The 23,755-nt window shown below is 35.5% G+C and overlaps 1 protein-coding gene across 2 annotated transcripts; it reads right to left on the reverse strand.

Moving 5' to 3' along the window:
- Positions 1-1,748: 1,748 nt before the first annotated feature.
- Positions 1,749-23,502, reverse strand: LOC140171271 (aldehyde dehydrogenase 1A1-like). 2 transcript variants are annotated; one of them, XM_072194500.1, is made up of 14 exons: positions 23,478-23,502; positions 22,404-22,536; positions 11,592-11,696; positions 11,080-11,220; positions 10,617-10,743; positions 9,617-9,807; positions 9,101-9,214; positions 7,803-7,905; positions 6,688-6,872; positions 6,216-6,380; positions 5,065-5,222; positions 4,272-4,346; positions 2,928-2,967; positions 1,749-2,638 (listed from the first exon to the last, which is right to left on the reverse strand). In XM_072194500.1, exons 2-14 carry the CDS (start codon positions 22,431-22,433, stop codon positions 2,600-2,602), a joined length of 1,473 nt encoding a protein of 490 aa, XP_072050601.1. In that variant the 5' UTR covers positions 22,434-22,536; positions 23,478-23,502; the 3' UTR covers positions 1,749-2,599. The 2 variants fall into 2 exon arrangements, with proteins under 2 accessions (XP_072050601.1, XP_072050600.1); XM_072194499.1 differs by lacking the exon at positions 23,478-23,502 and having other exon boundaries at positions 22,404-22,590.
- Between the last annotated feature and the right edge of the window lie 253 nt (positions 23,503-23,755).

Genomic DNA, 23,755 nt, shown 5'->3' on the forward strand with positions numbered 1-23,755 from the left:
AGTTATACATTATTATTATTGGTATATAGTGCATTGTGATGTCTAAGAAAAGTATAAGATAAATCATCCCAATCATTTTATAATTATTCAACTAATGTGGCTTTCAAGGGGGATTTTGACGAAAATGGTCAAGAATGGGCTAATAAGTACAAAAAAGACATGAATATCTTAAATATCACGGTTGAAATACAGAGATTACCATGAAAACTGGGTGGGCGTACACAACTAAATAATCGTCCCATTGAAATACATGTGAAAATACAAGGAAGTAAGTTTGTGTTTCTACCCCATGTAAAAATATTTTTATTATTTTGATCGAACCAACAAAGATTGAATTTTTATTTGAATTTGATTTTTTGGAACAAGTTAAGACAAACTTTTAAGCTCTAGATACAAACCCCTGAACAGCGCCATTTTAGTAGACACTCGCGCCTACTTACCAGTTCAGGCCATGATATTGTTACAAGAGCATATCACCCCAAATGCGGCAGGATTTAGTGTAGTGCACCCTGGGTCAGAATCGAAATACTTCAGGGTAGTCCAAATTAACCCGGATTTCTTTTTATTATATGTGCCTGGACACATCGAATAAGCCGTAAAGTCCCCCTCTGGTCATTTTTACCTTTTTACATATTTGCAAAGAGCATGTTTCAGGGATTAAAATGACGCCTCAATGAACTTCTTTATGACAATCAGAAGCGAAGTTATGACTTGTTATAGGTTGTCATGAATCAAAACGCGAAACCGAGAAAAATGCGTTCAAAGTTAGGGAAGCAAAATGACCATTCATCAGATGGGCCTCAGAAAATGTACATTATTTCATATTTCCACTTATTTCTTTAAAATAAAACTTTGTATGTGTTTAGAAGAAAGCTTAAACATTTCAAATCTGCAAAAATCTCAACTTCGCCAAAATACGAGATTTGCATATATTTTCACTTGTAGCTCGAAATGAAGTTTGCCGAGTTTACGGCTCATTCGCCGCGTCCAGCCACATATGTAGAAACACGACAGTGTATTTAAAACTGCAAGAAAATGCCACATTGATGTAATCATACACTTCAAAAATGTAAATCAATTAATTATTAAACTTGTTTTCCTAAAAGCTTAAAGTCCGAGCATGCCAATGGTTGCCACTTATTGGTTTTTACCCAACCGATAACACTGCAACTTAGTATATAGTTAATATGATACCTCCCACATCCACTTTTGTAGGGGTAATAGAATAATGTTAACCAACAATGCAGGTCAACACACTTTGCAATATCCATCCACCCCTACCAAGCTCCTCTACAACATTCAGTATGTTATAAAGATGCTGTAGTTATAATTTTTATGCCCTGTATCAAGTCAATATCACGGTGTTTTAGCTGATTGCCCTGTTGAACAAATCATCAATACCTCTATGCACATCAACGTCTGTGCACCATTTCTGTATATAAATGTAAGTGTACAATGGCCTTCGCTGAACAGTGATTTTCGCAGGATAAGTGAACAAGGATTTATACATCAGCCAGCCAGAACATTGTTCCAGAACACTATACCGTAAAAAGTGGATAGTTAGCATAATGTGCTTACTATCGAGCGCTTTTGAAAACATGAAATTTTACCAATGTCCGGTGCTCTACCAACTGATCTAATGGGGTTGAGACACACATTTTCAGGTTAACTTGTTCGTATATAACTATGTGCATCGATGATTTGCTCAAAAACCTTTACACTTTTGTGGATGGGGCACTCCCGGCACTTCATGTCTGCATGTTTTAAAAGCGCTCGATATTAAGCACATATGCTAACTATCGAGTTTTTACGGTAACCATCAGGAAGAAGAAGACTGCTAGTTAAGTACTAATTAATCAAAATTGTGATTGTGGGATTATAATGTATGTGCATTTATTATTCATGTATCAATCATATTTTCTTTTAATTAAAGACTTAGATTTTGTTAACTTAATCAGACAGTGTATTGTTGTTGTGCATTTCGTGTGAAAACGGATAAAGGTGATTACGTTTCGTAACAAAATGTGACTGATGAGAAATATCCGTCCGTCATTTCATAAATCGGATCGTTTTCGTTCTGATCTATTGTATTTGGTGTATCAAAATGGTCTGCCAAAATTGCTCACTCCACCTTGCCATAAAATCGTTGCCCTCTTTTTCGTTTTGTCATCACCATCTTTATTTACTTAATGACTGAAAACTCAATCTGTTTCACTCTGTATACATAGAAGCAAGCATTGCACCCTATATAAAGTATATATTGTTTTCTGTCACAAGCTCTGTTTGATTTTTTGGTTCTTAGATTGAGAAATTATCCCTAAAAAGTAGTAGGCACTCCTATATAATCTATATAAATCTATAGTACATACTGACTGCTGGGTTATTGTAAACTCTGTTCTTTATGCTTTCCAACAATGTATACTTATACATGGCTGTAACTGGTGCATAATAATGGTTTACCATTCATCTTAAAATTGATGTTTTTGAATGGAAATGTCACGAATGAGTGTCCTAACTTGTTACACATGATCATATTTGAACGATTTTTGTACTGAATTTTTGAAAACGGTTCCATAGTGAGGTTATTTGATATATCCGTCTACTTCTTGTTGGATCGCCCTGGTTGTTTGATGATAACCTGTTTGAAAATAACAAAACAATAATGAGCGTTAGAAGTCAATTACTTCTACAAAGTTTAACTTTCTTTAGAATTATCTTTAGACAGCGATTTATCTTATTATCCCATTCTTGACCCCTTTTTTTTATTATGCTTGTTAACACGATTATATTCAAACAATATCAAGCCACGCATCCTGCAAAGAATTACGTGTGTATAAATATTTTTGATAAGAAATACATTATTAAACATTATTCTATGTTTATAAATTAATGACAAGATCTGTAAGAAGTTGTAAGGTTAGACTAACCGTCTTGACTTCCAGATATTCCATAAGACCATCTTGTCCCCTATAAAGTAAAACAATGTATTCATGGTATTGCTCTGAATCTTAACTAAAGGCGTAATGCTTTAACACCCCTTAACCCACCATGACACCCCTTAACCCACCCTAACACCCCTTCACCACCTAAAACACCATAATACCCCTTAATTCACCCTGACACCTCTGAACCCACTATTGACACGTCTCAACCCACCTCGACACTGACCTCGACACCCCCTTAACCCAGCATAACACCCCTAACCCAATGTTGATAGACTTTTACCCTTTTTAGCTAATTAACTAATTTACATATAACTCAAAACAAAAGCGTCCAATATATGATGTTGCTCAAGAACTTTGTCACATTTTGGTACCAAGGTCGATACACTTTGGACAACTTTTGAACACTTTTATGCTAATTAGCTAATTTGCATACAATTCAAAACAGAAGCATCCAATGATAAAGTAAAGATCATAATGTTGCACATGAAATTTGCCACATTTTGGGGCCAAGGTCGCGATATACTTTGGACAACATTTGAACATTTCATGTGACGTCATAACTCAACTGCAATACCATGGAAATTTAAATGTGACTTCTCATTTCCATCAATTCATTAAATTTATTACCCTGCAAAAATAAACTGTATCATATTTATGGAAAAATTACCAAAAACTGGTAAAATATGGTCTGAAGGCTTCAACTTGGCTTGAATGCGTATTCAGTGATCCCAACGAAGGTGTAAAAAATTAACAGTGTTTATAAATTGCCATAAGAGTGAGGATAAGTCATTAAAATTGTCATTTATGTGGGTTTTTTTTACAATATTAGCAGGTACCTAGTTTGTCGTCACTTGAGATGCCATTGTGAGCAACAGACGGCAATATTCAGAGAGTATTAAGTCCGTAGCGAACATTCATAATAACGATCTGGTCCATGGGGGCCAAAGGAGGCATTTTTTTAATTTGAATTACGTTACTGTAATTATTACATTGTATATACAATAGGCTATCATCTACTGAAAACACCAAAGGTTTAGCATACTTGGTTCTAATGAAGTTTCTTATGTATTTTATTGTTTTTTTACTCCATATTTTTACCTTTTTATCTCAGTTTCAAATTTGCCCCTTTGGCCCACATGGACCAGATCGTGTCACATTATTTTTAATTGCCTCGTGAAGCTCGTGTATTCTACGTTTAGTTTCGAGCACAGTAATTATATGTAGACCACCTGCATCAGAAGTGGAAAACCTCACATTTTGATTGGAAAGGGGAATGTGTACATCTCACAAAACCCCCAGACGATGTAAAGTTGTTGATGAACTTACCCTTCACGGCCAATACCAGACATCTTAAAGCCACCAAATGGTACAGAACCACCCTTTACGCCATATACATTAACCCTGTATGTATAGAACACGTTCAACAAAAATTATTATTTTCAATTGATCGTGCATGCAGTTTTACATACACAAACGCATGACTTTTGAGAGTTTTCTTTCTTTCTTTCTTTCTTTCTTTCTTTCTTTCTTTCTTTCTTTCTTTCTTTCTTTCTTTCTTTCTTTCTTTCTTTCTTTCTTTCTTTCTTTCTTTCTTTCTTTCTTTCTTTCTTTCTTTCTTTCTTTCTTTCTTTCTTTCTTTCTTTCTTTCTTTCTTTCTTTCTTTCTTTCTTTCTTTCTTTCTTTCTTTCTTTCTTTCCAACTGTAGAGAGCAATGTTATCACATTTTATGATAGGGTATAATAAAGTAAATGTGTTAAATACTGACTAAGGCCAAAAGAATTGTTGTGTTGCCCTCAACCGACCGACCCTTTTCAATGTTTTTCATTTTAAATTTTTACAGATTTGTTCCAAAAATCAATGTTTTTCACTTTATATTAATATTATTGAGAGACTAGTCTTAAACTGTTAAATTGATTATCTAACATGTCTAACAAGTATCCAGAAGTCAAGATTGACAAATTCCCCCTAATTGAAGAAACATTATTCAATATTTGAGGGGATTTAAAAAAACTGATGGTTTAAAAAAAAAAAAGAAAGAAATTCGACCGACCGACCCAACTTTCCCATTTTACCCACTTGAGGGCAACACAACAATTGCCTAATGAATAAAGTCCCGTACCATACAATACCAGCACTGACAGTGTTTGCAATAGAGATGGCCTTGTCTATATCTTTGGTATATACAGCAGCAGCCAACCCATATTTCGTCTTGTTGGCCCTCTCTGACACTTCTTCTAGAGTCTTGAATTTAATCAGCTGTTGTACAGGGCCAAATATCTAGAAAAGTACATTTTTTATGCGGTTTCATTAATATTTACATTGAAAATGTATGTTTAATTTCAACAAATTTCTTACAAAACTCATAATGTTCATGGTATATTTGCCACACACACCATACACACAAATCTGTATTCAAAGAACTGAATATACACAGAATATGATTACTTTAAAATGGAAAATGAATAAAATAAAGTACAGATATCACTTCAGGAAAGAAGAATAAACTTGCGGACTGAGAACCACGGCCATGGTGGTACATGTACACTTTTATTTGACCAATTCTCGGCTCACATGAAGAACAAACGTCAACTCTCATCAATTATTTATAGGTTAATACATGAGTATCACTTGTTGATGAAATTGTACACAATAATGCACGCGTACTGAGATGTTGATGCGTCTAATGCACGAGCCCCGAAGAGAGGAGCGCATTAGACGCATCAACATCTCAGTACAAGTGCATTATTTTGTACAATGTCTCGAGCAGTAAGTGATACGCATTTATCAACCTATTTTATACACGAGAAAAAAATCCCGTGATTTTTGCTATTTTTATAACAAAATTGTCATCAAAAACGTTGGAAAATACAAGCAAATATAAGTGCATCCACCCGCAAAAAAAATGAACGCGTCCGAAAGCACTGCGCGTACTACGCGGAGTGCACGCCCGTGTAATTATACAACATTTATGCACGGCTAGTAATTTACTAACGATTGCTCTGATTGGTTGTCACTATCTAAGAGTGTATGAATCAATATTATATTTTTATTGGTATGAGCCAGAAGAGCAAACCAGAGCCAGGTCCCATCATGACACGAGAGTGTCTACACAAAGAGCGATCATTAAACAAAGGCAATACAGACATAGATGGGGTAGACAAATAGGCGGAGAACGTCACAGACAGTGACAAAGAGAAAGAAAACTATTCGACTTCAACACCACAAGCATGGTATTCAAGGTATTAAATATAACATGACTGATTTTATTACCTCTTCTGTGGCAATGCGCATGTCATCCTTGACATCTGAGAAAACCGTAGATTCTATAAAATATCCCTTGTCACCATAACGCTTTCCTCCGCATTCAAGTTTGGCGCCTTGCTGTATCCCACTTTCTATAAGATCCATGATTCTGTCCACTTGTTCTTGGCTTATCTTGAAAGCAATGGATGAGTAATTATTATTTTTTGCTAGTGTGTAGTTTAAAAAAACCCTCAAGGCATGATTGTTTGTTTTTATAACAATCTGCATCATTAACAAAGTCCGGGAACAAAGTTTAGTAATTAAAACTTTAAAACTTCTATTAATATTAAATGCTGAGCAGTTATTATTAGTTTTTAATGGACTTTTATTTGACGCTTCAATAATGTGCACATAATTGGGTCTATAGCACCATACCCAACTCTCGTCATACCCGTCCAATATTGTGCAATATCAAGAGATACATGTACAATATACAAACCTGTGGGCCTCCTTCCGTTGTTTCCAAGTACGGATTGCCTATAACCCGCCTCTTAGCTCTTGCAACACTCTTCTTGACAAATTCATCGTAAATTTCCTCTTGTACAAATGTTCTTGATGCAGCCAGGCAAACCTGTCCAGAATGATTGAAGATCCCTTTATGGCTAACCTCCACAGCGTAATCCACTAGATTCAATAATTATAATAAAACAATGGAAACACCTGGACAAAATTAAAACATAATCTTCTTTGTTCTATGTATTTCTAAAAGAAAGAGAAGTTAATTGAATAAGATGAACATGGCCACTTATGCTGAGCTAAAAATAGCAAAGTTCGAATCTAAACAAAAAACATATCGCTGTATTCCTCTCATCATAAGGAGTCAGACAAAGTGTATAATTTATGTTGACATATCTGCGATTTACTGTTCTGCTATGAAAAACATTTTTCCCTCTTTTTTGATGGTCTGCTTATCGTTTAGAGAATACGTATGGGGCGAAAAACACTTTTTTTCTCGGATCGACTTGGAACTCTCAGATCGACTTGGAACTCTTGGTGGGTACATTTTTGACCGTAACTTTTGAACGGAAGCTCAGATTGAGGTCAAACAAAGAGCGAAAGAAAGGTAATTTTTCCGTTCTGTAAATATATTATTTTTAATTTAAGCCCTTGCAAAGACATATTCCCCCTTAAACTTTCAGATGTCTGAGATTTGAAGTGAGAGTCAAGCAGCAACAACATTCAAGTGCAATTGTTGTGATTCAGGGCCAGATGAATAGGAAAAACCTTTGTGGAAAAATGCACTTTGCTTGGAACAGAGGTAATCATACAGGGAGCAAATTTTAAATTGCTTAAATCTTGCTAAAACCACATCAAAGTTTCCTCTGATAATACGTTTTAGAAAATGCTTGGTTTGACCTATCTGCCATGGTTCTCGACTTATAGGCAAAAATATCAAAGACTGCAGTTTGGGCTCCAAAACCTAAAATCGCCCTAACAATGATAACTTTTATACCAATGAAAATAAAGAATGGTTTGCACCATCTAAGATATCCCTCTTTTATATGTACAATTTAAAGCTTAATGTCTGTCATAAAAGAATAATATTTTGCTTACAATCAGCATCTGCAAACACAATATTAGGACTCTTGCCTCCCATCTCTAGTACCACACGTTTTAGGTTGCTTTTACCGGATGCTTGCTGAATCAAATGACCGACCTGGGAAAAATATGAAATCAATTCACTTTTTTGGCAAATCTTATAAGCTTTAGCAGGTAGACCCCCGATGTAAAGTCTGCACAAAAAGTAACTCAGCTGTTAAAAATACGCTTATAGCTTCAGAACTAATAATTGTTTCCACAATATTTTTACATAGAAAGAAGGACGATTTATTTACTCGCATGTTGATATCCCATTTGTCAAATATCGTTCAATATTAACAACACAGTAGTGCATTTAAAGAAAAATCCCCGAATTTAAAAGTTGCAGTTTACAGCGATCAATGGGTATTACACAAGCATTGTGGCACGTATAACCACCCATTTATCTTCGCGCTGACTTCAAATCAATACAAATAGCTGCAACTTTTTAATTCGGGGTATGTTCACTAAAAAAAACTGCTGTGTTGTTAATATTGAACGAAATTGGAAAAATGGGGTATCAAAATGCGCGTAAATAAATCATCCTTCTTATGATGTTAAAATATTGTGAACACAATTATTAGTTCTGACGTTACAGGCGTATTTATAACAGCTGAGTTACTTTTTGTGCAGACTTTAGTTACGCCGATGTGCACATCGGCGTCAACCAACATATAAGGCCAACTCGCAAAGACTTATGGGATTTACCGAAATGGTTCATTAACCCTTATCCTACGAAGGGGGTGAGTGGGAGGTGGGTGTCATAGTAATCCCTAGGGTTTTTCATCTGGCATACTGAAAGGTATTTATGATAGAATTACTTTAATAAGGTTATCGTAGATCCATCCATTCTAACCTACCACCTTCAAAGCTCGAAAGTAAGGCTGGCCTTCAAAAATTGAGGGTAGGGGAAAGGGGCGGGTTGAAGCCCACCATAGGTTTTTTTTTATAGTAAAATCCATGATTTTAACATTTGCTTTTGTGAAATATCATGCTAAAAGCATACATAGCCATTTTTGCGAGGGTGTGCTCACATTATGACGTCAAAATTTGACCCCTGCACAAAAGGACACCGACCTTTTGCCTATTTTATCATTTAATTCAGTACCCAGCAAACACAAAACGTTTTACAGCAATCATTTAAATGTCGGGTTTCATAAAGGTTACAAAACAGGTATGCGATTATAGACATTTTATTAGATGTTGGCGAAGTCTGTCCCTGCGGACACTGGACCACTATCAGCAACATTGAATGGAGCTTCGTGAATCCTTACCTCTGTTGATCCGGTAAATGTCACCAAATCCACATCCATATGCTCAGCAATAGCGGCCCCAGCTATCGGTCCGTAACCAGGTATGACATTAACCACACCGGGTGGAAAGCCTGCCTACCAAATTGATAACGAATTATAACTTGTATTAGATTGGATATTTTGATATAAAATACAGGTTTCATAATCTAGTGAGCCTTTGTTATGTATTATCTAAAAACAAATATCAATATTGTCTCCGTAAATGTTTTTAATTCATAACTCATTTAAGGGTAAAATACGCCAAAACCTATCACAACAATGTTACATCTGTTCACAATCCTTTTAATAGAAATAAACACAATAATACATATTTAGTATAGTTTGGTCAATGACGTGGGTGATATACATGATAATATGGAGCTGATTTGGTTTAAAACGAGAATTATAGAATGCTCGAACTAAGGTGACAATACATTAATTTGGTCCAAGAATAGACCCCAGCGGAATTCCGCTAAAATCCTGTTGCCACACACTCACCTCCTTCACCAGGGATGCAATATAGAGGGCAGTCAATGGGGTCTGCTCTGCAGGTTTTATCACAATTGTATTGCCACATGTCAAAGCGTTTCCAAGTTTGACTGTGACAATAGAAACGGGAAAATTCCACGGAATCACGGCAGCGACTACACCAATTGGTTCGTAGCGGGTATAACAAAGGAAATCACCATCTGCATAAAATTAATAGCAAATTTCTGTGATTACTTTTTTCGTCTCGTAATGCGTAACACTTTACGCGTGATGAAAATTGTTAAACTATTATCTTACCCTTGTGTATGATCACCAGGTTTACGCCAATCATTCATGTATACTTTACCATATCGTTGGGCGGAGTACAATAAAAAAAACCCAATAATTATCGCCAGCGCCCCAAATATCTGTCTTCCCAATACAAGAGCAGTACCTGCTCAGTTAATAAGTTGCAGATATTGCCATTTTAATGTTGGAAGTTGACAGATTTTTTCCGCGATCATTTGTATGTTGTTGTTTTTTGATTGAGTGGGTTTAGTTTCAAATCTGGTTACATCCAATAACTACCTTGCGTTCATTTTTCCTTAGTATATTTTAAATTGTGCATAACATTTCTGAATTTAAATGGACAGAATTATGATTTTATTTTAATTCTAAAATAATTTTGTTATTATTTGATTTCTCCGGAATTCTCCAATCTAAAGTTGAAAAAGAGTAGACGTTGGATTTAGCACGTTTCGGTAAATAATTCCATTTTACCTGTATTTTAAATTGCGGCATATCATGGTATTTTTAATTTGTGATGGTTATAGAAACTAGCTATTCTTTTTGAAAAATATCGTAGAATCCTTGTTATAACAATTCAAATGATCTTAGTATCATTTTCATTATATAATACAACTCTATAGGAAAATTTCGAACATGTTTTTGCACAAAGCAGCCATTTGATAATAACTAGTGTTGCAAACAAACTCTTCCTTCGCGATGTTTACTTGGAAAAAAGTCTTACCAATTGGGATAGTTTTGCCCTGTATTTTATCAGCCCATCCTGCTAGATATCTCAATACTTTTACAGCTCCTATTGTCTTACTGAATGATGTCCCAATGATCATGCCGTTGTTTAATGTTTCAAGTGCCTGGACAATTGGAAATACATGATAAGGAATTCTCCAATGTTAGTCTAAATTAATAAGAATGACATTCTTAGATAATTTAGGATGAGTGTGTTACCCGATGATATCGATCATTTTGTATAACCTGCAGTTGCTTACACAGAAACAAAGACAACAAGCAAACAGAAGAACGAATAAATATCAGATAGAACACCCCTACTAACAAAGAAACATCCTAACAAACATACAAATGAAACATTATTACCCGCTGCAAGATATGCACTCTCTCACATAGCTCTCATGGCTAATTGATAACAAACAAACAAACAAACAAACAAACAAAATTCTTTGACTACCAACCGCAATATATTTGGCATCTCTCTCAATCATGTCCGCTAGTTTATTTATTAGGCGTCCTCTTTGTGAGGCATCCATACGCCTCCATGGTGATCCTAATCTAAATGCTTCACGGGCTGCTTTAACGGCTAAGTCTACATCAGCCTGCAATTAAACATACAATGTGTTATTAATTATGTTGGTAATAATTATTGTAATATGTTGCATTATATAAAATGTAGTAAAACAACATTTTTAAATATATTAAAATATATATTGATATTGTGCAGTTTTGGCCAAAATGGTATTTTTTTAATTGAAAAATTACGTATGCGTCATAAAAAGGATATTAAATTATTATGGTGGATGTTTGGATCTAAATCAGAACATTCAGATTCTTCTGAAAATTTTGATAATATTATTTGTCTATTAGATTCTACCTGTCCGACGACGCGAAAATTCAGTGGGGCTGGCCTTCTACTGTATATTCATGTCCTATAGTTTGAAAACAAAAACAACAACTATAGGCAACTTACCTTATCTGTTTCCTGAACATCGCAAATCTTCTCAGCAGTAGTAGGATTAACAGTTGGAAAAGTGTTGCCACTTACTGAGTTAACAAACTTGTTGTTGATAAAAATCTGTGCGCAATTAGAAACTAATTTAGTAAGTCTGTGATTACAAATAAGCGGTGCCTGAGCTAGCGATGTTTGTGCTGAAATATTAAGAAATAAAAAAGGCCACACTCACAGGGAAAGGTTTTGTGTTCAATGAGCGCTTCCAGAATGTTTTGGCCCTACCCCTAAAGAAGACAGATTTGACACATCTGGCCTCGTAAATCATAAGACAAATAAACAAAAGAAAAAACATAGCCAGCAGTACATAGAGTATCCTGCTCATCATGATCATAGTCTTAACTTAGCACGCTGGTAAGCAGCGTTTGAGATGGTGTTGGGGGATAATCGATAACCGATAATCAAAGATCAACTATCAATATTCAATTGGATTCTGGGGTGTAGACCTATATAGCATGTTGGTGCTCGCAATTGCTAACGACGTTTTTCGAACTTTGCCTATACCTACATTGGTTGTTTGGTTCTTCATATCTGCTTATGTGCACAGTGATTTTCATCACTTGTTCCAGTGCACTTTTGTATTACTATTGATCCCTGTTGTTTTTGCAGGTTTTAACGGAATATCAGTGGTAGAAGCAGACAGACCGAGGAAAACGAGGGTAGGCAGATTTCTTTCATGCTTTGATGGTTGAGCAAGTGAACCAAGTTATGCACACTGGTGACATTAAAAAAATCTCACGACCCCTCTAGTACGAGATACAAGACCCCCCTAAAATGACCCCCTGTCTCCCCTTTCCAACAACAACAACCATTCACAATCAAAAATATACCCTGCAGGTATTAAGTTGACATATTAGTCTTAACGGATATAAAAGAAAAAGTAAAACATCTAATTGGTTTGTTCCATTTTTTAGGAGGGGTGTTTTCCTATTTTTCACTTTTTGAGAAAAGTTGAAAAATGCGTTTTTACCCACTTTTTGACGCAAAAAATAAAAACCTTCATACATTTTAATTTTTTTAATGTTCACATGTAAACCAATTTCATGCAAGACTAATTAAATTAAGAAATCAAAATCGTGGAGAGTATTTTAGTTTATGAGATAAAAGCCCCGGAAGTGGACTCCTTTGTCCATATTCTAGAATGCAGATGTTGTAAAGATATTGAGTTTAATTGTTTTTTCGAAGTCTTGATTGTGTATTTTTAATAAAAAGAATTTGTTTCTCCTTAATATAATGTCTAAGATGACACTCAAAGGTATTTTGAAGCCGGGCTATTCCATTATAATACAGAGGTATCACTCTAGAACATCTTCAAGTTTGCTTATAATGGGCCAATAACATATCAAAAAAGCTAGAAAATGAGTATTTTCACGATGATCAAAGATATAGAAAAGCATTCACAATAAAAAAAAAAACTCTACAGGTATGAAGTTGATATATTAATCTTAACAGATATGAAAGAAAACGTAAAAAAATGGTTTGTTCCATTTTTAGGAGGGGTGTTTTCCTATTTTTCACTTTTTGAGGAAATGTGAAAAATGCGTTTTTTACCCACTTTTTGACGCAAAAAATAAAAACCTTCATATCTTTGAATTTCTTTTATTTTCACAGGTAAACTAGTTTTATTCCAGACTAATTAAATCAAAAAATAAAAAGAGAGTATTTCAGTTTATCTGATATAAGCCCCGAAAGTGGACTACTTTTTCTAATGCTAGAATACAGATGTTGTAAATAATATTGAATTTAATTGGTTTTTTGAAGTCTTAATTTTGGTTTTAATAAAAAAATTATTTGTTTCTCCTTTATAATGTCTAATATGACAATCAAAGGTATTTTGATGCAAAAATAAAAACCTCCATATATTTTTATTTTTTAATTTTCACAAGTAAACTAGTTTAAGGGCTCGGATAGCGACGTTTTCACGACGTGGGACCTGAGAGCAAATTGAAAGGTCAACATTTTCAATTGATTGGCATCTTTTCATCCACGCTACATAGGCCTACACTTTAAGTGCATATCGTTGATTTATAAAGTTTACTTCGAGGACTGTTAAATATCAAATCTAAATTATTTGATATCGGAAGGACATTCCTCGAATTCAGAATGCAATTCGATATGTCTGATGTGCTCTTAGGTCACACACAAAATACGTGAAACGCCGCTATCCGAGCCCTTAATTCCAGACTAATCAAATAAAGAAATACAAGTCATGTTTTAGTTTACGAGATACACATGCCAGAAGTGGACTACTTTTTTGAAATGCTAGAATTTAGATGTTTTTAAGATATGGGCATTTGAATGTGTATTTGTAATTAAAATATGATTTGTTTTTAGTGGGGCGCCACGGGGGGGGTGCTATCCTCAACAAATGCCCTGGTCAGAACTCGTGCCCCAGTTACCTGCCCCTAAAAACTGGCGCCGCCATTGTTTGTGTCTCCTTCATAATGCTTAATATGACAATCAAATGTATTTTGACATCTGAGTCATTCCAATTTAATAGATGGGTGTCATCCTAGTAACTAAAATGGAGAAAATTTACACGACAGAAATATATTAAAAAAAACCCATAAAAAATGAACACAGTGCACCTGAATTACAAATCAATCATAATACTTAGTCACAGTCACAAGGTGCAAATGGGAAATTTTGTTTTCGCTTGCCCCCAGTAACATAATGTTAAACATATTTTTTGTTGAAGTCATTACCATATGTTGTGATAAGAAAGTACTCTGTGTAAGAAACACATGAAGAAACACAAATGCTTCATTTGACCAATTGTTAAAATTGCACTGAATTGGTGGACATGTTTGATGCCATGGTATTCTCTGCAATGATATGACTGTATAATTGTGCAAACAACAATAGTGGGATAATGTTAAAACTGCACTGAATTGATGGACAATGTAATAGATGCAATAGATATCTCAATGATATGACTGCATATTTGTGCAAACAGCAATAGAGGAATAATGTTTAACAAAAGAAAAATATATTTTCCTATAAAAAACACACAAATTAAAATTAGGAACTAAGGCATTTTGAATATTAAATAAATAAAAACAAACAAATGTCGGTGATTTAACGTGCGCTACACCTAAGTACCGGCACACTTCAACAACTGCCATTAGGGTATATCAGAATCATTTCCGCTTCCACAAGTTCACAACTGATGCGCAGGTACTCTCAGCGACTTAAGATTGTGATTACCCCAGCAGCTCCCCAATTTACACCTGGGTGGAGTGTAGCAATTGGGAATTAAGCCGTCTTGCTTAAGGATGCACCACACTGGCCGTGGTGGGGCTCGAACCCGCAACCTTTCGATTATGAAGCTCGCGCCCTAACCATTAGGCCACCGTGCTTCCCATTTTGAACATGGCGACCTGGATAATATTAAAAAAATCATTTTTTCCGTTGCTTCTTGTTATAAACATATTTTGTCAAGTTAATACAACTATCCTAATTAGCATCATACTGTAGAGATATGAGCATTTAGCCAGACCGTACAGCTATTATCTACTCAATATTAGCCATTTTACATATTAGAATATAGCAAACACCTTGATACCCCAGTTTTCTACAAACACCCCTTTGAAATAATGGACTAACCCTTGCTAATATCACATGTTTGTGTCACTATAGTCATGTGGTATGGAGTGATAAACAAAATGTTGCAGTTTTGAATTGAGGTCATCACCATGCAGTGATATGGAAGTAGAAGTGTAAGTAACACAAATGCCAAATTTTACTATTTGTTAAAAGTGCCCTAAATTGGTGGACATGTAAGTAAAATACTAAAGAAGTCTCCATGATTTAGAATGCATTTTTGTAAACATCAACAGTGGGGTAATTTATGACAAAAACATAAAAAATAAAAAAAGATATGAAGGTTTTTATTTTTCCCCTCAAAGATTGGGAAAAATGAGACATTTTCAACAATTTAAAAATACAAGAATATAGTCTCACCCCTCATGCTGAAAATGGAACATTCCGAAATATTTTAAAGCTTGCTGTGCATTTTTATATTGTGCAAATATGTAATATTACATGACAGAAAAAATAAAGTGATAAACCATTGTGTTATATTCAAACATGTTATCTGAAATATGTGCAAAATTCAATATTTTCAAATTTGTCAGGGGTTAGCAGAAGCCAATTTTAGGGCGGTTTTAGGGGGGTCTGGTATCTTGCTCAGTGGGGGATATGAGAATTTTTCATCACCATTTTCATGAATACTTCAGGGAACCTAAACTTCAAAATATGAGTAAAAAATGCTGACCCCTCTTTTCCTCGATTTTGCTATATTGTACTGTTTTCTGAGATTAATATGTAGTGTTAAAACACTTCTGTGGGCCTTGGAATTGGTAATTTTTGGCTATCGAACTTTTCCTATTTCTATGCCTACATTAATATTTTGTTGTTTTTTGTCCCCCCTCTGCATACCGTCTAGTCTGTATTTTGTTTCCCCACATCAAGTTGGTATACCTTGCTCTCTTTCTTCTCAGTTGTTCGTATATTCAAGGTATCCTCTTGTATCATTTATTGATCCTTGATGTGTTTTGTGCCTCGTCCGTTGGATTCACCATTACCCACTTGATTGTATTGTTTTAATAAGCAAAATTACTCAAACTGGACAATTGTGGTCCGACTTGGAATTAAAACTCATAAACCATGTGTGCCGTAACCATATGAAAAAGTGCATAACATTGTGATTAATATTTTTTAAACATAATACCGTTTAACTTGATAATAAAAACCAGCTGTGCACTTCAATCGAGCTGCAGCTTAATGACAATTCAATTAAATAAATTGCAAATGCTTGAACTTTGACTAATATATTTTAAGCATACATTATTACAGTTTAACTTAAACGAACCACGTGTGTGCGTTCATCGAGGTGTGCTCAGTTGTAATAAATTGCAACAAGAATCAAATTATATACACTTGATATTTTACAGTCATATATTTTATTAAGCTGTCTAAATATTTAGCTATTTTGGTTCAAGCAAACAAAGAAATAAGCTTCATCGCAAAGTGATAAGAATGGTGTTCTAATGAGCCATGCCAGAAAAAATAGTAACAAGGATGATCACAAGGAGTTACGTCATATTCAATTACTTTTGATAAAATATACGGTCAAGATAATAATTTTGAAGTGTAAATTTTGTGCCCACAACAGTGCAAATACACAAATATCAACTAGAAAAAACCAAATTGATTGAATGTTTGAAACTTGATGGGTAAATCCATTCAGAATTGTTTTAAAAAGGGGGTTACTTGGTGACAACAAAACAAAAAAGTGGTCATTGGGTGAGACGAAGTTGAAACATGTGGTCACCGTGACTGCATGCTGCACATATCCGTCAATCCCTTTCAATGTGAGTGCACCCATGGTTTGTACTTTTTTCTTCTTTACATATAACCCTACTGAGTTGAAACTTTTTCTAACAACCTCATTTCGATTTGGATTTGGAAGATACCTTCTCTTAAATAACAGTATTGCGAACCACCAGCATACATAACTCGATGTAGAGAGTCTTTCCTATTCAGAGGAAATATTGCAATTACACACCTTATTGCCTTTTAACAATAACCATTGACACTAGCACATATCAGAGAAGAGCTAAGGAAAGGAAGGAGAACAGCATTATATCCTTGAGATAATCCCGTAGGTAATCCTGTTGCACCTATTCATAGTCCTTTATTCTCAAGTGGTGGGTTAACCAACAATTAACAATGAGAGGACATTCCTGAACCTCGTTCAGTTGGAGATGATTTGAAGTGACCGCCAATTATGACCATTTGATATTTAATACCAGCAATGTGAAAAAAAAGAAAGAAATAATGTAGTGCCAAAATAATGTACCCTTTTACGGAAGGAGCAAAGTTTAACAAGTTATAACTCCGCTTCTGCAGTACGAATGTCAGCGGCGAATGTCAGGTTATTATTTCTCAGTCTTTAAAAAAATTGCAGGCAGAGGTGGGAATCGATCTCGGTACCTCCCGGTTAAACAGCACTGTGCAAAACCACTAAGCCAACTAAATATCTGTTGTGAGATGTGTGACATTAATCTTTGATATTGCTTAATGGAACAAATCGCGGAATTAAATCAGTAATAAAAGAAGTAGATTCTTATATAGCGGTCAAATTAGATAAAAGGGGAAATATTTGTCCCTGCTCTAAAGAAAATATAGGTTAGAAAATTATCAAATAAATTTAAATTACAAATTGAGATTTTATATGTATTTCTTTCACGAGGCGGCATTATCACAGACAAACACTGTATAAGCTAAAAACTCGACCCTCATCACTGGATGCTGTCATAGCTCATTGGTAGAGCGTCAGACTGCTGATATCAATATCGTTGGTTCGAGTCCTCCTGCCAGCAATGGTTATATTTATGATTTTAATGCTACGCTAAAATGTGTTCAATTTTTTCGTTTATTAATTAATTAATTAATTAATTAATTAATTAATTAATTTTGTTAATTAATTAATCAATTAATTAATTAATTAATTAATTAATTAATTTATTTTTGTTTATTTATGTAAATTATTTGATATATTTGAAAGAGGTATTTGAGCAATTCGAAATTTTGATTTTATAATCCTATGGGGTCATTTTGAACCCCCACCCCTCCCAAATTGCCAAACGCACAACACCTATGAGTTTGTATCATGCATAATGATCAGTGCGTCCATGTCATCATCATAAAAAATACCCCATTCTATGTATACCTGACGCTGGCAACTAGACTACTATAAAAAAATAGTATCACATCTTTCCTGCTCAATCAAAATAATACTTGCAAATAGATGATAGTTTACTAATCTAATCCTGTATTATATAGACCTGTAATATCACCTGTAATATAGGTGATCATTGTTTACATGGTTTGTTATGGTTGGGATTAGTGTCAGATCTCTGTAATGTAATGTAAATGAAGCATATTGATATGCAGGAAGAATCGATCAGGGCGCTTGCTTTGTTGTCCTATGAGATGTAGGGCCTAGTGCGAACTGTCCAAGCTGATTGTTCATTTAGTATCATAATCTATTAGGGAAAGATAAACACTATTCAAAATATCAATAGATAAGACGAAAGGGATTTTGAGATTTGTAATTGAGTCATGCATGATTTAACAGAAGGTTCTTTCCAAAACCCAAACGTAATGTTTTCTAACTTTAACTGGCTAATAATGCTTTCGATATGTTCTCGGTATAATTTTCCGTTTATGATAATGTATAGGCCTAAACTTCATCATCTGCTTTTTTTAAATAAAATTAAATTGCCCCTCTCCCATGCTATCTCTCATGGTCGAATGAGTACATGGTTATAAGTTCTAAAACAACACGTGTTGGTACACAAATTATGTGGAGTGCAAAATTTACCTCTGCATTGACCATTGTTGACAATCGACAAAGGAACATGTGGTGTAAATTGAAACAAAAGCCCCTTCTATCCAGCATCCTATCAGATATTGGATATACCTATCGAGAACGTTCAGCAGTTCAGTTGTAGTCAGAAAGTGTCTGTCACACTTAGGGTCTTTTTATCTTTTCAGTTTCCGTAACTCTATTGTTCAGATACGAAAACGCAAGGGATTCAGTAAGTTTACTGTAATCTGACTTCATTGTTAACTCTGAAGTACCAATCAGCTTATTTCAATAGAGGTAATTGCCTGTGTCAATAAAGCCCATAAAGGCTGGAGATAAAATAGTATTGAACACCGGTGTCCGACCGCTGTTTTAATGGTCTAGCGCCCTCTCGTGTTTGACAGTGATAAATTGATTCACATTATTATGACAAAATGCAAATCCGAATGAAAAGGTCCACTTTTTTCTGTAAAAACGTTGAAAATAAGCCCTTCAATCACAAAAGGTCCGCTTATGAGCCTGTCGCGCCCCATTGCACTTGTGCAGGGCCACAGTCGCCCTTCCCTCGTATCAATGTCTATCTCCTATTTTGCTTCCTCTTGAACCCCCCCCCATGATCAGGCTCCCCACTCCCTCCCCGGTCCCTACTCTCTCCTCTCGAGCTTTCTCTTTCTAGCCTTTCCGTCTCTCCCTCTCCTCTCTTTCTTCCTCACCCCCTCCCACTCTCGCTTGTTCAGTCTCAACTTAAGTATCTCCCTCCTTCCCTCCCCCTCGCGAAATTTATCAGTATGATCCATGACTGAAAATAAGCTCTGCAAAAATAAACATTTAAAATAAACCCGAGTCTTGCATATAGGCCCAACCAATTATCAGATTAGCTTGCCATGAATAGAATACATTATCTTTGCTCCAATGCAAATTCTTTTGTATTGCATTTCAATATAAAACATGATTACCAAATCACCACTTGTACGCACCACATTGGGAGATATTTGACTATTTTAGACGCTCGTTTCATCGCCAATATGAAAGACTCATTGCTTATAACTTGGCAACATGGTCAGTATATATTTCAATGCAAGACTTTTTTTACGATCCACTTACGTCTAGGCGTAAGTGCATATACCAAACACAAGTCAATTGAAGCCGTACAATTTACCGCGAATTTAGGACCGTAAAATTTAGACTCTTCTTTTGTCTAGATTGGCACCCAACCGCACATCTCAAGGTTTTATGTAAAAAATCAATATAACTTACCAAAACGAAAACTGAAATTCACGAGCTTCAAATTTTCAGTAACTAACAAAAGGCTAGAATAAAAGATTGGTCACACCTGGGAGACTACCACTTCAGAATAACAATGACTTACAAAAACTATTACGGATACGGAAACAGAAACTGAAAAGATAAAACGACGGTTAGACGGACTGAGTCAACGTACATCACCGTATACAAAAATATTTTATCCGGTGGCAAAATCACCAGTCCGGCAGAAGAGTTGGGGTCCAATCCCCGTTCGTTTCTCTATGCGTTATGGCCTGTAATAAACCTGCAGGCGTCTTATGTCCGATGGTTCAACGTCCGACAAATGAACGGCGAATCCTTCCCATGTGGCGCCATCCCAGCAGGGACGTCGACCCTATTAGAAAAGTTGGGGTGTCTGAGAGGGGATGTGCCCTCAGGGGCAGTATCGTACCAAACACCTTTTCAGAGGGGGGGGGGGGGCAAGGGGGCAAGCTAACTCTTAAGGGGAAAAACTTATCAGGGCAACCAGCGACCAGCGTCCCACGGGGAGGGAGTGGGGGCAATAGAGGTAAGAAACCTTGGAAAATAAAGGCCCAATTGAAGCTATTTGTGGATCACTTTTAGCACTATTAATGGGTATTTTGAAAAAGCCATAAATAATGGTGAAATGAAGGCCTAATTGAAGCCATTGAAAGGTTTTCACTATTATCGTACGATTGTTTTAAGGGGTGGTGCAATAATTATGTGTACCGGGGAGGTGAATCATAGGGGGGCAAAGATTTTTGGCAGGCCAAAGGGGGGCAAGCATTTTTGGCAGGTCAAAAGAGGGGGGGGTCAAGTGATTTTGGCAGGTCGAAAGGGGTGGGCAAGCAATTTTTGGCACAGATATTTTGGGCACCGTTTCTATATTACGCCCTAAAAGGCGTAGGAAAACGTTAGGAATACGTTCAAATATGCAAAATTTCCTAATCGCTGCGCTCGCACTATATGATAAGAAAATTTAAGGTTTTAAATTCAGGTTCCCAAAATCTTGCGTGTGTAAGGGGGGGGTAATGTTTTTTTGGCACATCAAAAGGGGGGGCAAAGGTTCTTTGGCACGTCGAAAGGGGGGGGCAAAGATTTTTTGGCACGTCCAGAGGGGGGGGCAAGCGATTTTTGGCAGACCATTTTGAGAATTCACCCCCGGGTACACATAATTATTGCACCACCCCTAAAGCATAAAGTGTTGGATGTCCAAAGCAGAAGCACAAAGGATTATTATTGTGTAACATTTTAGTTTTAAAATGTGTGAAAATGAAGACCCGATCAAAGCCATTTTAGTTGAAAAATTGGAAAATAATTGTTCAAAGTTTATGTCCAATAGAAAATTCTGGTGCATCATTTTTACACTGTTATTGCTTTAAACAAAAACAAAAGGGCCGAGCTCAATTTGCAAAATGTATATATGTTAAAGCGAAACAGTCTGTTGTGAATCAGCATGGAATAATTTGTTTGTTCTAAGTTTATGGTTATATAAAATATATATAATCTTTCTCTCCCATTTTGAATCTCTCTCTCACATATCTGATCACTACCTCTTATAATATGACCATGTGAAATGTCTAACTATATGTTTCGATACATTATTATGATCAAAATTAGTAAATATTAATTTATCATTGCTTTGAGCGAAAAGTCTGTAGTGAATCAGCATGGAATAATTTGTTTCTTCTAATTTTATGGTTATATAAAATATATATAATCTCTCTCTCCCATTTTGAATGAATGTCATTAAAAACAAAAACACATATCTGATCACTACCTCTTATAATATGACCATGTGAAATGTCTAACTATATGTTTCGATGCATTATTATGATCAAAATTAGTAAATATTAATTAATCATGCTAAACAAGTAAACAATTCATATAGATTATGAAACAAGGCATGAATAAATTGAATCACGCCCCGGAACTAGAAATCAGCTCTTCTGGCTCCAGAACAGCACTAGTTAATTTGATATTATAATGAAAAAATGATATGATATTGAAATACTACCAACTATTTGTTGGTAGATGCAAAAATCAAATAAATTAAAATAACACAATGTTCATAATAATTTCCGGTATTACATTATTCTTTATGGACATGTTTTAATAGATATCGGAATTACCTGCGTGTATTTCACTTCTGGCAAAGACATGGTGACATTGATGTACGGCTGTAAGTACTAAACCTGACGAGGAGCTTGTTGCAGTAAAATCAGAAGCAGTTGTTATACCACACGATATTGAAGTGAACTGAAGCTATATATTAAACCCGACGAAGAGCAACAAGCAATATAATTCAGAAGCAGAAATTATTGTACACTCTCAGAACATTGGTTAAAAATTTTAACCAACTTGGTTAAAATTTTAACCAACCATGTATTTACAGGTGAACAGCCCAACAGTTGGTTATATTGTTAACCAACCTGGGTTGGTTAACAATATAACCACAGGTTGGTTAAAAACATTGACCAACTACTGGTTAACATTACGGTAACCAACCAGTTGGGCAAAGCATGTTGGGCAAAATATAACCAATAGTTGGTTAAACACTATGAATGGGAAGTTCATTTCATTGTTCATATTTTAACCAATTGGAGACATTTGAAGGTAAGAAATTATATTATAAACATTTTATCGGGTATAACACTTAGTTTAAGTGTGTGCGAGGCCAGACTGTGAGCAAGACTTACGATGCTTTATCGACGACAGCTACCACCACAACCGGTAAGCTTAAGCTTAAGCTTTAGTTATCGTCGATAAAGCATCGGAAGTCTTGCTCACAGTCTCGGCCTCGCACACACTTAAACTAAGTGTTATACCCGATGAAATGATATACTTTATAATATAATTTCCTACCTTCAAATGTCTCCATGACAGATCTTGAAGACCCCGATCCACAGCTTTGCATGCAGCAAGCCACTCATATCGGCCATCTTGTTTTCTGAAATGCATTTTTGCCCAACACAATGACCAATCACAGTTCGCAAAGGAACACCATGTGACCATGGTTGGGCAAAACCATACTTTGCCCAACTTTATTGGCGGGAAAAGGATGTTTTTTACCAAGGTTTTAACCAACATTGTGTAAATACCAAGTTATACCATATTGACAGGTTTGACCAACCATGTATTAAACTGTATTTTGCCCAACTTCAAGAATCTTAACCATTGTTGGGCATTTTTTAACCATAACCAACTGTTTTCTGCCCATTCATTTTTTATCCAATGTTCTGAGAGTGTACCAAACGAAACGACGCGCACAGCGAAGAGCGTTCATAGAGAGCACAGATGGTGATCTACAAGAATTTGACAGGATTGCACAGACAATATATTACCATTTTCACATAAAACGATACATTAAAAAACACATTTACCAATCATAACGATCATCATCTTGCATTTTGCGACACAAAGTTAATGGGCCTTACAAACAGAATTCTCTTCAACAAGTAAAATTTCACTGAAAGTGATAATC

This window comes from Amphiura filiformis, chromosome 15, assembly GCF_039555335.1.
Source record: "Amphiura filiformis chromosome 15, Afil_fr2py, whole genome shotgun sequence".
NCBI lineage: Eukaryota > Metazoa > Echinodermata > Ophiuroidea > Amphilepidida > Amphiuridae > Amphiura > Amphiura filiformis.

Bases quoted from the DNA above. Each gene is read 5' to 3' on its own strand.
- LOC140171271 (XM_072194500.1), bottom strand. From the start codon at position 22,433: ATGTCTTTGCCAGAAGTGAAATACACGCAG. The intron at 9,215-9,616 runs GTGAGTGTGTGG...TCAATTTGGTAG, and splicing joins TTGCATCCCTGGTGAAGGAG to GCAGGCTTTCCACCCGGTGT. The intron at 6,873-7,802 runs GTAAGCAAAATA...TATTGAATCTAG, and splicing joins TGTGTTTGCAGATGCTGATT to TGGATTACGCTGTGGAGGTT.